This window comes from Pinus tabuliformis, chromosome 6, assembly GCF_031772625.1.
Source record: "Pinus tabuliformis cultivar Carrire ecotype Pingquan chromosome 6, CPIR1, whole genome shotgun sequence".
Lineage (NCBI taxonomy): Eukaryota > Viridiplantae > Streptophyta > Pinopsida > Pinales > Pinaceae > Pinus > Pinus tabuliformis.
This window is the reverse complement of record NC_142292.1, coordinates 1,983,243,709-1,983,258,558: the sequence shown is the minus strand read 5'-3', so window position 1 is coordinate 1,983,258,558 and position 14,850 is coordinate 1,983,243,709. Positions and strand designations below refer to the sequence as shown.

Here is a 14,850-nt window from a genome sequence, read left to right as displayed (position 1 = left end):
TGCGGCTAAGGCTTCTCCCTTAGTCTCCTCTTCACCTGCGGCTAGGTCTCCTTCCTTTAAGACTGCGGCTAGGGTTGTCCCTCTAGACCTCTCTTTCCACCAAACCCAAACGAGTGGAGAGAGATCACAAGGGATGTATGTCATAAATGACTAGAGGATACCTCTATTTATAATGCAACGTAGAGGTTGAGTTGGGGTTATTTGCTTGATGGTCGACCTTGACAATTTGTCAAATAATACAAATAGATTCATATCTCCATAATTACATGTCGAAATCGGATGATATTTAGATCAATCCTACAACTCTAGAAGAGAGGAATCCAAGAAAAATATCAGCTGCCATAAATAAGATGACCCACGTGGAGTTTGGCCCTAGTTGCCAATTTTAACAGGGAGACATTGTGGCATCCTTTGTAAGGATAGCTAGAATGATAGATGAACTCCAGGCAATAGATGAGATAGTACCTGAAAAGGAGCTTGTAATCATTATACTTCTACGATTACCAACATCTTGGACTGTCTTTTCATCATGTCTCAACAGTTGGAAGGAAACTCCTACATTCAAACAATTATGGAATGCATGTAGTCAAGAAGAAGTCAGAATTTCATTAGTAAGCAACAAAAAGAATGAAGAGGAGAAAATTTCAAATGCCTATTCCGCTCATCACAAGAACAAAGGAACCTTCAAGAAGTCTAAAGGGCCTAGAAGGAAGATAGACCTATCCAAGATAGAATGCTACAAATGTCACAAGATAGGTCACTATAGAAATGATTGTCCTGACAATCTGAGGAATAAAAAGAAAAACAGGGATCGAGCAAATGTTGTCGAAGAAGGACCTCCAAAGAATAATAAGACCAAAGAATCGAAAATAAAGGACTTATACTACTAAGTCCCTCTACTCTAAGTTTTGAATTATTTTCCTTTATGCTTTGATTTATAGTACTTATAGGTTTAACATGCTTTGGCAAATATTTTTGAATTGTTTTGATAAATTTATAGGTATCCCTCAAGATTAGATTGAGAGAGAGCCCTCACCATTTTTCAAAGATATGTATCTTATTCCTTGTATTATCCTTTTTATATTTGGTTTCGTCCTCTTATCTAGATAAGTTTGTACTAGATGCGAATAACGTTTCTTTTCATATTTTCCTTGGTTAAGAAAGGCTTGCTAAATGCTCAAGGGTTGTGGAGAAGACCTCACAAGACAAAGCATGATAGAAGTTCTATTGGAATCGATGTCCTATAAGGTTTGTCTAACTCAAAGGTATGTCTTAGACTATAAGCTTTAGTATATTCATTCATTCTAATAAATTTGCTTTGCATTACTAACAAGTGTTATGTCTAGAACCTTTGAATCATAGAGATTCTTCTTTGGGTGATTAATCATTAGATTAAATCTACCCTCATTAAAATCATCATGTTTGTGGAAGCCTAAAAGGTTCTCTGTAAAACCCTAACCTAAGGGTGTGTCAATGGTAATGTGAAAAACCCCAATCCACTTAGGGTTACTAATGAAATCTAAAAAATACTATTCTTGTGATGTTTAGGATTTTGATGGTAACATTTGGAATTTTAGTATGATGAAAACCCTAGGTTTTTAGGGTTAGATGGTAATGTATTCCTAGACCTTGAGGTTCTGGTAAATTAGGGTTTTATGAGCAAAACCCTTATAATATCTAGAGTAAGCTCCTAGGAATGAAACCCTAGGTGTATGTTTGTCAGTCTAATCAAAACCCTAGCCCAATCAAGATTGTTATATGTTTGAGTTTAAATGTATTGATATTTGTGTCTTTGGCTTACCTAATGGATATTCATATGTTTGTGCATGACTATGAAATCCTAGATACGTATATGTGCTAACCAAATTGTTGATGCTTATAGTGTGTAAATTCTAAGGTTTGTAACTAAGCCCTAGTAGATGTTTGATATTCTAGGATATGATGATATTGCTTCCATTATGATAATAAATCTAGGGTTCGCTACAAACCCTAGTAGAAGTTGGTCATATCGTTGAAACCTTAGATTATGTTGTGCTTGGTTTTATTTGTTCACATCTAAGGTTTAGTATCTCTAGGATGGAATCTAGGGTTTGCATTAAATCCTAGTAGAAGTCTAACATATGAGTTCTAAAGTTATTGGATGCATTGTAGAACTATATTTGTTTGAATTACGTCTAGGGCTTGCTATATAGAAGAGTCTGCCATAACTATGAAAGAAATATTGAGACCCTAGATATAATGAGAATAATATCTTAATTGAGTTACTAATGTGATCTAGTGGTTATAATCTAACCCAAGCAAGAAGTTGAAAAGTATGTGTCTCTGATTGATTAATAACCTAACTAAGTTTAGGTATTTGATGTCTAAAGTCTAATGCTTCCATTATTGTATGATTCTGATATAGTTAAGTTCATGCTTCTATATATATATATTTGGTTGTACTTGCTATCTAAGTTGTGCAGGTACATAATCTTCAAGATGTTGAAGATATTCGAAAGTTAAGTTGATTTTATTGATAAGCATGATGAAGGAAGTTATATGAATGATGATGATCAAGATGATTTCTAATAAGGATTGAAGCCATGAAAGATTGTCCGATATCATATAGAGAAGTTGACCTCCCTAAGTCAAGAGGGAGCTTGGAAAGTATATCTCCCAAGTTGAGAGGGAGGGCATATTATAGTCATGATGGATGCCTTGAAGAAGAAATTGGAGAATGTATATTGAGGTATTGTTGAAAGAAGGAAAGCAGGATCCGATTGTAAAATATGTTGCTGCATGTAAAGTAGGAAAGGAAGTTATATGGTTGAGGAAACCTCTGTCAAGATTCAAGTCCTACTGTGATAAATTGTGAAGCAGCATCAGGATGTTTGAAGACCCCAAAGGTTTGTGTTTACTTATGTGTATTTGAAAGGTTGTTATTGATTAGGGTTGTGATTGTTTAGGTACATCTCTCGAAGTTTTGGAAGCATGTTTGATGTTATCGATCTATTTGATCGGGAGAGATTTGATGTGTTGAGGCTTTGTGTGTAATACACATTCCCTGGGAGAACCTCTGGTCAACATATGTGTTGATGTCTAGTTCCCGAAGTAGGGAGGATGGCATTGGTCATAAAGCTCTAACCTTGCATTATGCACCTAGTTCCCTTGGTTGATGGCTAGTAAGTAAGCCTGATGTTACCTAAAGAGGCTGAAAGCTTTAGTCCATCTTAGTCCCACACGAAGGTTGTTATTGATTAGGGTTGTGATTGTTTAGGTACATCTCTCGAAGTTTTGGAAGCATGTTTGATGTTATCGATCTATTTGATCGGGAGAGATTTGATGTGTTGAGGCTTTGTGTGTAATACACATTCCCTGGGAGAACATCCGGTTAACATATGTGTCGATGTCTAGTTCCCGAAGTAGGGAGGGTGGCATTGGTCATAGAGCTCTAACCTTGCATTATGCACCTAGTTCCCTTGGTTAATGGTTAGTAAGTAAGCCTGATGTTACCTAGAGAGGCTGAAAGCTTTAGTCCATCTTAGTCCCACACGAATAGATTGCCCTAGTCAGGAATCTAGTCTATGGCACCGTGTGTGCCTAAACTCTTCGTGGTTCATGTGTTTTGAGATCTTCCATGTACTTGTATAGATATGTGTAATTATGAATAACTCCCTAGTTAAGGAGTGTTGAAGAATGTAACTAGGTTCGGTCTTCATAATTGTATTTGAGTCATAATGAAATGTATTTATCAAAAGAAAGAAAAAGATTTTATTATTATTATTATTATGACTTATTAAAGCATGGGTTTCATGCTTGGGTCATCATGTTTTAGGTCAAAGTCCCCATTGAGGACTTCTAGGTTTTATATTAAGTCATTAGAGTCATTGTCCATTTAATGAGACCCTTCTTAGGCTTTTGAATCATGTAAAAAGATTTTTTTATTGAGTCAAATAAGTCATTTGTCACCTCCAGACCAAGTCAACCCTTACCTGATCAAGTCGGCCTACATGAGGGTAATTTGACCCACAGAAAATAGTATATATAGAAGTGCAGTTCGATTCATTTGGAGCATCACACACAAAAAGTTTGATACATTAGGAGCAGCTGAAAAAGTGTAAAATTGCATAAGGAGGAGGAGAATTGCAGGGAAAGACAAGATCGATTTTTTGGGCTATCTCTCACTCACACGTGCGAAGTTACTGGGCTACTGTTGGGGTCGAAATACTGGATTCTACTGTAGGTCGAAGTTCTGTTGTTGGGTCGAAGTTCTGTTGCTGGGGAAGTCGAAAGTCTAATGTTGCTAGATCAAAGTTCTAGGGCAAAGTTGTTGCTGGAAGGTTATCATCTGCAAAAGAAAGGAAGGGCTAACTTGGTGATTGGAGGAAGTTTGTGTCTAGGTCAAGGAGTCTTGGATCATCTCGTGAAACTATTAAAGGAAGATTTGTTGATTTGGTTTTCCCCTAGATATGGGTTTTGCCCTGGTTGTCCGCCTACATCTGGTGTCTTTGATCTTTGTGTTATGGTTTTGGTAATTGCTTGATGAACTAAGTTAAAAGAAGAACACAAGAAAGTTAATAAGAACATAAGAATATCACAAGTAATTATCAATATAAAGAAAATATTTCTGCCTTTTTGATTTTCCAACAGTGTTTTCCCTATTCCTATGTGTGTGCCCTAAGTTGGTGACCATTTTATGCCCAACACAAACAAGGGGGATCAAATCCTTCAAGTGTAGATCTTTTTCAGAGTGAAAAAACTTTTGGAAAAGTTTGACATTAAGGGATTTGATCTCTCACGACATGTGATAGATCTAAGTTTATAATGGATCTATACTTGTATTTATATATCAATGTTGTTTTATACTTTATTGGTAACACACATTAGCCTTTTATATTTATTGTTAGTTTTTTTTTAAGTACTATTTTTGGTCAATATATGCCACGTCAACATTATCAACAAACATGACACATCATTATTGTATTGGGTTGTAAAATGCACCTCTCGAAGCAACTAGCTACGTAGCCTGAACCATGCACAAAAATAATATAAGTTCCATTTTTTATTTATATATGTTAATATTCTCCATTTGTCCAAGAGTACATTTATGAATCCATCCAAGAAGAGTTTTCTCCCATCTCCTACTCACCATGGACTTTCTATGGGAAGCTTCACATTGCCATCTGCAACTATAATGGCAATAATGTGGACAAAGTGGCAATAATGTTGTCACACTCGAATTTGGCAAAGACTCCACTACCTTGTGAATCAACAAGACTTGATGACTTGGGAAAGACTAAACAAGTACACAAAAAAGGAAAAAGAAAAACTTCAAATATAATTTGAAAAAATATAGTTAGTTTGTTAACAGTATTGTGAGTTTGTGGAAAGTATTAATGAGTATCGCAAGTCTCCCACAAGTTAGGCGAGCAGTGAGTTTCAAGGGAAAGTCTTAAGTGAGTACTCGCCCCAGCCAAGACTCACAAGTCTTATTAGCCAAGTCAAACCATATTGGACACTACATAGTATATTGTCACAACTTTGTGTCAAAGCTGAGCAATTGTATTGGTCACATCTAGCTTTTAATTAGGCTACCCAATGAAGGATGGAAAACCTTAACACCTAATCTACAATAAAACCATAGGAATGCATTGTTGTTCATTTAGATATATAATAGTATCCATTTCTACGTTCATCATACGAAATGATCATATTATGTTGCCCTTTTCCTCATAAATTTAACGAAAAACATCCTTTAATTAACCATAGATAATAAACCAAATAAATGTATCCAATCATTTTTCAACCTTTAATGTCTAAATCTAGCAATAAATTCCCAATTTTGCATAGAATGAATACCCCCCATCAAACCCCTATGCAAAGTAATTGTTATTCTTCTTACTTTTTGAATTCTTTTGATTGCAACAATGTTCATGGGATAAGGTTTTGTATAAGACTATTAATTTATCTTCATCAACTCTGCAAAATAATGTTATTATTAGAAATATTAGCAAATAGATACAAAAGAAACTCCAAAGACTTGATTGAGAATTGGTTCAAGTTCAATTTGATCAAGCTTTGTAGTTCCCAAGATCAAATAATTTGCAATGACCTAATGAAGTCAACTTGTATTCATGGGCTTGGCAGCAATGTCATACATTATGTGATATTTGATACCCCATTTACAAACAAATAGTAAATGTTGACTTCTTAAACGACCTTGCGCCTAAATCAAATCATATACCTTTAAACCTAACTCTAAAATTTGCCATACACAAAAGTGCCATAGAAGAGATTTTTGATAACTAAGACCACTTTGATCTTCGACAAAATAAAGTTGATCTTTATCTAAAGCATTTAAACAATGAATTGAATCTCCTAACAATTAAGGACAATATTGCAAACCTCTATTATTATTTTACAATAACTTCCATTAACAAGTTCTCTATTGAATTATTGTGTAGAAAGGAAGATAGGATGGCTAACCCTTCATATAATAAAGAGTGTGATACTGCTATAAAAACCATTAGGAAGGCTTCTAACGAATCCCTAAAATCTGACAAGATAAACAGGTTTAAAGCCCTAATTAAAAATTGAAAAAAATTAATATAAAATAGAAAGCAAGAGAAGCTTTTACACCTCTCTAAACTAGAAATTTTGGACGAAAATTCTAACTTGTAAAATAGAAGAAAATAATATGATCCCTTTGAGAGACTAGAATTCCAACTTTAAAATCTTTTTCAATCCCCTAATGTTGTGAACAACATTCAAACCCTTTCCACAAAGGAAGAAAAAAAAATTTCTTTAGAAAACACAAAGTTTGAGGTTAAGAAACTCACAAAAATGAAAGTTGGCATTGGAGCATACCAAGCAAAAATCCTTAAAATTGGAGGGCCTATCCTCATCCCTTACATTCACAAGCTTTTCAATTTTACAGTCAAGCAAGGTTTCCCTAAACCATGAACTCCAGAAGAAAGGAAGGGTTGACTTGGTGATTGAAGGAAGTTTGTGTCTAGGTCAAGGAGTCTTGGATCATATCGTGAAACTATTAAAGGAAGATTTGTTGATTGGGTTTTCCCCTAGATAGGGGTTTTGCCCTGGTTGTCCGCCTACATCTGGTGTCCTTGATCTTCGTGTTATGGTTTTGGTAATTGCTTGATGAACTAAGTTAAAATAAGAACACAAGAAAGTTAATACGAACATAAGAATATCACAAGTAATTATCAATATAAAGAAAATATTTCTGACTTTCTGATTTTCCAACAGTATTTTCCCTATTCCTATGTGCCCTAAGTTGGTGACCATTTTATGCCCAACACAAACAAGGGGGCTCAAATCCTTCAAGTGTAGATCTTTTTCAAAGTGCAAAAACTTTTGGAAAAGTTTGACATTGAGGGATTTGATCTCTCTCGAAACGTGATAGATCTAAGTTTATAATAGATCTATACTTGTATTTATATATCAATGTTGTTTTATACTTTATTGGTAACAACACATTAGCCTTTTATATTTATTGTTAGTATTTTTTTAAGTACTATTGTTGGTCGATATATGCCATGTCAACATTATCAACAAACATGACACATCATCACCGTATTGGGTTGTAAAATGCACCTCTCGAAGCAACTAGCTACATAGCCTGAACCATGCACAAAAATAATAGAAGTTTCATTTTTTTTTTATATATCAATGTTGTTTTATACTTTATTGGTAACAACACATTAGCCGTTTATATTTATTGTTAGTATTTTTTTAAGTACTATTTTTGGTCGATATATGCCACGTCAACATTATCAACAAACATGACACATCATCATTGTATTGGGTTGTACAATGCACCTCTCGAAGCAACTAGCTACATAGCTTGAACCATGCACAAAAATAATAGAAGTTTCATTTTTTATTTATATATGCTACTATTCTCCATTTGTCCAAGAGTACATTTATGAATCCATCTAAGAAGAGTTTTCTTCCATCTCCTACTCACCATGGACTTTCTATGGGAAGCTTCACATTGCCATCTGCAACCATAATGGCAATAATGTGGACAAAGTTTCCTACTAGCACTACCAATGTTGTCACACTCGAACTTGGCAAAGACTCCACTACCTTGCGAATCAACAAGACTTGATGACTTGGAAAAGACTAAACAAGTACACAAAAAAAAAGAAGAAAAACTTCAAATATAATTTGAAAAAATAAAGCTAGTTTGTTAACAGTATGGTAAGTTTGTGGAAAGTATTAATGAGTATGGCAAGTCTCCCACGAGTTAGGCGAGCGGTGAGTTTCAAGGGAAAGTCTTAGGTGAGTACTCGCCCCAGCCAAGACTCACAAGTCTTATTAGCCAAGTCAAACTATATTGGGCACTACATAGTATATTGTCACAACTTTGTGTCAAAGTTGAGTAATTGTATTGGTCACATCTAGCTTTTAATTAGGCTACCCAATGAAGGATGGAAAACCTTAACACCTAATCTACAATAAAACCATATGAATGCATTGTTGTTCATTTAGATATATAATAATATCCATTTCTACGTTCATCATACGAAATGATCATATTATGTTGCCCTTTTCCTCATAAAGTTAATGAAAAACATCCTTTAATTAACCATAAATAATAAACCAAATAAATGTATCCAATCATTTTTCAATCTTTAATGTCTAAATCTAGCAATAGATTCCCAATTTTGCATAGAATGACTACCCCCCATCAAACCCCTATGCAAAGCAATTGCTATTCTTCTTATTTTTTGAATTCTTTTGATTGCAACATTCTTCACAGGATAAGGTTTTGTATAAGACTATTAATTTATCTTCATCAACTCTGCAAAATAATGATATTATTAAAAATATTAGCAAATAGATACAAAAGAAACTCCAAAGACTTGATTGAGAACTGGTTCAAGTTCAAGTTGATCAAGCTTTGTAGTTCCCAGGATCAAATAATTTGCAATGACCTAATGAAGTCACCTTGTATTCATGGGCTTGGCAACAATGTCATACATTATGTGACATTTGATTCCCCATTTACAACCAAATAGTAAATGTTGACTTCTTAAATGACCTTGCGCCTAAATCAAATCATATACCTTTAAACCTAAATCTAAACTTTGCCATACACAAAAGCGCCATAGAAGAGATTTTTGATAACTAAGACCACTTGGATCTTCGACAAAATAAAGTTGATCTTTATCTAAAGCATTTAAACAAAGAATTGAATCTCCTAACAATTAAGGACAATATTGCAGACCTCTATTATTATTTTACAATAACTTCCATTAATGAGTTCTCTATCAAATTATTGTGTAAAAAGGAAGATAGAATGGCCAACCCTTCGTATAATAAAGAGTGTGATACTACTAGAAAAGCCACCAGGAATGCTTCTAACGAATCCCTAAAATCTGACAAGATAAGCGGGTTTAAAGCCCTAATTAAAAATTGAAAAAAATTAATATAAAATAGAAAACAAAAAAAGCTTTTACACCTCTCTAAAGTCTAAACTAGAAAATTTGGACGAAAATTCTAACTCGTAAAATAGAAGAAACTAATATGATCCCTTTGAGAGACTAGAATTCCAACTTCAAAATCTTTTTAATCCCCTAATGTTGTGAACAACATTCAAACCCTTTCCACAAAGGAAGAATTTTTTTTTTCTTTAGAAAACACAGAGTTTGGGGTTGAGAAACTCACAAAAAGGAAAGTTGGCATTGGAGCATACCAAGCAAAAATTCTTAAAATTGGAGGGCTTATCCTCATCCCTTACATTCACAAGCTTTTCAATTTTACAATCAAGCAAGGTTTCCCTAAACCCTGAACTCAAAGCTTCAAAGTTCCTATCTTTAAAAGCAAGGATAAAACAATTTCATTAATTATAGGATAACCATTACTTAGATAATCTTAGATAATCATGACTAGCCCTCTTTAGCCAAGTTGTATGGAATTATTATGAAAAGAAGATTAATGTATGGCTAAAAATCCACCAAAATAGAGCTAAAGACCAAACTAGATTTCGGAGTTAACATTCAACTTTGAACCACCTTGCTATGCTTAGGATCATTGTGTAGTGGTGTCACAATAATAAAACCAATCTCCTATGTTGCTTCATTGACTTTAGAAAAGCATTTGATACAATGTTGAGAACTAACCTATGGAATAGATTAGAATTAAAAGTTCCTTTTGAGTTGAGAGCTACTATGATAGAAAAGCATTTGACACAATGTCAATAACTAATCTATAGAATAGATTAGAAGAGCTAAAAGTTCCTTCGGAGTTCAAAGTTATTGTGACAAGGTTATATAAGAATATTATTGCCAAGTTTATGAACATTGGAGGCTAGTCCAAAGAAAATAATTGTAATATAGGAGTTAAGCAAGGTTGTCCCCTATCTCCTACCCTTTTTAGCGTATACATTGACAAGTAAAAGGTTTGCTTGGAAGAATCAAAATGCTTCAACATGTCTCTAGCTGAAATACTCATCATCTTTCTTCTTTACACTGACAATATTGTATTTATGGTGAGGAGTCCCTATGATCATAAGAAGCAACTAAAGATTCTCAAGGATTTTTGCTCTAGTACGACTATTAATACTAACAAAACAAAGGCTATGATAATCAAATCCAAAAAGATCACTTACACTAAGTCCACATTTGACAATAACAGATTGCAAGACATGACTTCATATAAATATCTCATAATCAATCTTCATCACAAGCTCAATTGGCATTATACCACTAAGAAAATGATAAATGGAGGGTGAAAAGCTTATTATGGGCTTGAAAAAGGTTGAAATCAGTGTAATTTTGGCTTTGGGATAAAAGAAACTCCTCTTTGAGACTACCATCACTCCTACTATCTTGTATGTGTGTTTAGTTTGAACTTTGGGGCTACAACATCTCTAAAGAATCACAGAGAAATATAGAGCAAATCCCAAAGCATTTTATAAGTTGTAATTTGAAAATTGAAGACAATATACCCTATCCTATCCTCCTCATAGAAGCAATTATTTTCCCTATTGAGAGTATGGCTATGACTAGGTACTTAATGTACAAGAACAAGATAAACAACGTGGAAGACAAAAGGCTTCCTATGGTTGCTTCAAAATCGAGTCAAAACAACCTATGGCTCAAGAGGGGTAGGCATAAGGATGCCAAGTATTAGCTAAATCACTGGGGTATCGAGGAAGAAGCCACTCTGCAAAATAACAATATTATTAATAATAATATTACATCTAAATTTAAGAAGAAATTGTTGTCTGATAAAGAATTCGAGGATAAGAGAAAATTAAGATACTACAACGAGCTGATCAACCTTGATCTAGAAGATCAAAAGTATCTCTCTATTTTAACTAACATAAACAAGAAAATCAAAACATAAAAAAAAAGAAAATCAACGTTGTTAAAAAGAGGAAAAAACTCTCACGAGCTCAATAGTGAATCAGTGCATCAAAACAATCTGTCATCATTGTGACACTAAAAGGGTTGAAGATGAAAAGCAGTTTCTCTTAGAATTTCCTATATACACCCAAATTAGACCTCAATTTCAAAATATTTGTTACAATACCAACATGCCTAGCCTTTTAACACATCACAATTATGATGATCTAAAAATGCTTCGCTTAAAGCTTTGTGAGCACAAGGAAAAAGAAAAATATACCTAAAGCAAACAAATTAATTCCTTACCTTTTTTTAAAATCCGATAGACCAATGTTGGTCTCAATGGATGTTAATAATCATCATCATCAATATTAAGCACAATAATGCTTGATATAAATATATTACTTGTTATGAAAGGAAGGATAAAATGTTTTGAAACCTATCGATTATAAGATAAGAGGTGTCAAGCATTTTGAAATCCATTCCATTAATTTATTCACGAGTGTCTCCTTTCACCTTTTCATCTAATGCAAGGTGTTTAGCTCTCTTCTTAGAGAAAAGATTCATTCCAAAAAAATTATTGCATATACAAATAGACCAAACAACATGCATCGCTTAGAGATTCATGTCATTTTTCCATCCATTAATATCTATATCCTATCAAAGTCATTTCTCATTTTCTCAAAATTGTCAAAGCAACAGCGCCATTGTTCAACAAACTTAATCTCCAACTGCCTCCTATAAATCCATAAGAGGAACATTTATGAGGCATTAATAGATGACATTATCCTATGCATCTCTAGAAGCTTTATAAGCATATGATTAGTGCAAACTATATTGGCTATCTGATATATGTTTTGCATTGTAATAAGTAAAGTAAAATTGTTTTTTCAATGTAATAAAAATAATAATAACATTGCCATGTGGTGTTCCATGTATCTGGTCTCATGTATGTGATTAAAGCTAAATGATACTAGAAAGCACATGACCCAGCTGGAAGCAGCCTCAGCAATGACCAGAAGGGATGTCTTTCTTGCAGATACTATCTAGGATAAAACTGCCTTTTGGTCTTGGAGTAAAACCTAAAACTATCTCTGATTGCACAAGATCTTATCTTCCTTGAATGTAAGGAAACAAGTTAACAGCCAAGACCCTGTGGCATCTAGCAAGAGTCAAAGTGTGCCCCCTTACAGACTACAAGCAGGTCCTTTCAGGTGGTGTGGTTTTTCTTGAATAACAATGATGAGTCAGCCTGCATTTGCAGATAACATCCAATGATAGTTGTCCTCACTATCAATGGACAACTGAGTAATAATAGGTTCATCCACCTTTAGGGGTGGAGGGAAGGATGGTCCATGCACTGAAACAACTGCAGGTATTCGGAGATTCCAAGATCCTGATGGACTAGGCAAATAGCATGTGCAAAATTAATAACATATTGTTAGCTCCAATCAGGCCATGCAGGTAAAGCAACAATTTGATGATATTTCCTTTGTGCCACCTTCAGGTAGGGGGAGGATGGTCCATGCATCGAAACAACTAGATATTGATGCACTGGGCAAATAGCAAATGCAGAATTGATAATATATCATTAGATCCAATAATGAATCAGGTACTGGAGGTAAAGCAACAATTTGATGATATTTCCTTTGTGCATACATATAGAGAATTCAACACAATAGCTGATACATTATCTAAAGAAGTTGGGTCAATGCAGGAGGGGTCCCTATCTGTTCAGGAATTCAGAGAAAGGGCACAGATCTCTCTCTTGGAAAGTTCTCTTTACTAGAAGTTGTTAGGAGAGATGTTATCTCCATAGTTTCTTTTATGTTATGTTAGGACATAGAAACAATATTGTTGAGATTAAAGGCTGCCTCTTAGGAGCCTAGGATGACTGTAACTAAGCAGAAGTGTCTGATAAAGCTATATTTTTGTCAAAAGAACATGTCATATTATAAGCGCTTTCAAGTCAGACATGTATATTTTGATTAAAACTTGAAATATTGAATATAAATATATTTTTCTTTGGAAAAAAAGGATAATCCATGCATTACATGGGAAAAAAAATCAAAATAAACAGATTGAGATGTTCATATAACAAGTTTAACCAGACCCTACCATAAAATAACTGCTTAAAACCATAGTACTTTTTATACATACTGATGGCATTTTTTGGTTGATTTAATGAGGCTTCCAAGGTGCAGGGGACCACTACCTGATTGTCTTCATTGGTGAGGCGTTGCAAACAACGTTGTACAACATGATTGCCATTCAAGTCCTTTATCAAAGTAACAACACCCGGTTCAAGTGCTGCTATAACCAGAGAAATTTGTTCTGGAGTCTTTAAAGTTTCTATCAATTTCTGTACAGCTCGTGTCCTATAACAACACTTAAGTTTCAGTAGCCAAATCGCTGTAAACTGTGAAACTTGAAAAACAAAGGGTGAAACATAAATATCTTCTAGTGGTTAAACTCAAGGAGATGCCAAATAAGAATAAGATAGTCCACATGCAGTATTTATCCACATACAATATAGTTCAATCAAATTATTGACAAACTCAAACTCAATAAAATTGACACTTACCCATGCATGTTAAGAGATATATTGACAAGCTCGCCTGGTTTCCTAGTTACTGCAAGAAGTATTTGCATCTTATGTTCTTCAGTGCACACCTCCAAAAGCTTTTGGACAAGATAATTCCCAAACGGATCAGTCATGAGTTCAATTATGTGATCAATAATTTCCACAAAAATTTTCTGCACATCCTCAAGACTCCCCTCCTCGAACTTCTTCTGTAGAAAATGACAGCCATGTTGGTCCTTTGCTATAAGATATATCTGGCCTTCTACTTCTTCCAATGAACTGTATTTAGCTTGCTGTTGCTGAGGATTAGGTAATACATTGGATGAAAGCTCATGTTCTGTGATTCGAGAAGGTACTCCTTTAGAATTTGCACGATTATCCAACTGAAAAGGCCCTGAAAATGAAGCAGAAGAATATTGTCCATTTAGATATGGCCTTGCACTACCGTGCCCATTACTTAACAAGTCCTTATTTCGTCCCCCTGGAGATGATGAATTGATTGTTGTAAGGGAATTCACACCACGTGAACCATTTCTAGTCAAAATCCTTTCAGGAAAATTAGGTTTTTCTTGTTGATCCAAAATTGCAACCATCCGAGGATCCTTGAGTGAAAGAGAACCAGGTTGAGACATCCTCGTACTTGCAACAGGCTGCATCTGACAATTAGAAAAGGGGCAACTTTCTCCACTGCCACAGAAACAATGACTGTTATACCTTGAAATGTTTCCACTTTGAAGAGGAAACTCTGGGTAATTATGAGTCAATGTCCCTGTCATACCTGGAATAGGACTAGCACAATCTCCTTCTGCAGTAGTTGTTCCACTTTGATGGATGTCGTGAGGCTGTTCAAGTTGTTGAAAATTTGTCATAGGACCTTGCGGTCTGAGGCCCAAGTTAGAGCCATTTCCAGCA

General features: G+C 34.6%; 1 protein-coding gene across 1 annotated transcript in view; it reads right to left on the bottom strand.

Moving 5' to 3' along the window:
• LOC149267159 (pumilio homolog 12-like) overlaps positions 1 to 14,646 on the bottom strand; it is a 199,926-nt gene extending 185,280 nt beyond the window's left edge. Inside the window, exons 1-2 of the mRNA XM_089431628.1 lie at positions 13,939 to 14,646; positions 13,570 to 13,732 (exon numbers count right to left, since the gene is read on the bottom strand). Of these exons, the coding sequence (XP_089287754.1) occupies positions 13,570 to 13,732; positions 13,939 to 14,594 (819 nt within the window). The 5' untranslated portion in view covers positions 14,595 to 14,646. The remainder of the gene's footprint in view (positions 1 to 13,569; positions 13,733 to 13,938) is intronic.
• Between the last annotated feature and the right edge of the window lie 204 nt (positions 14,647 to 14,850).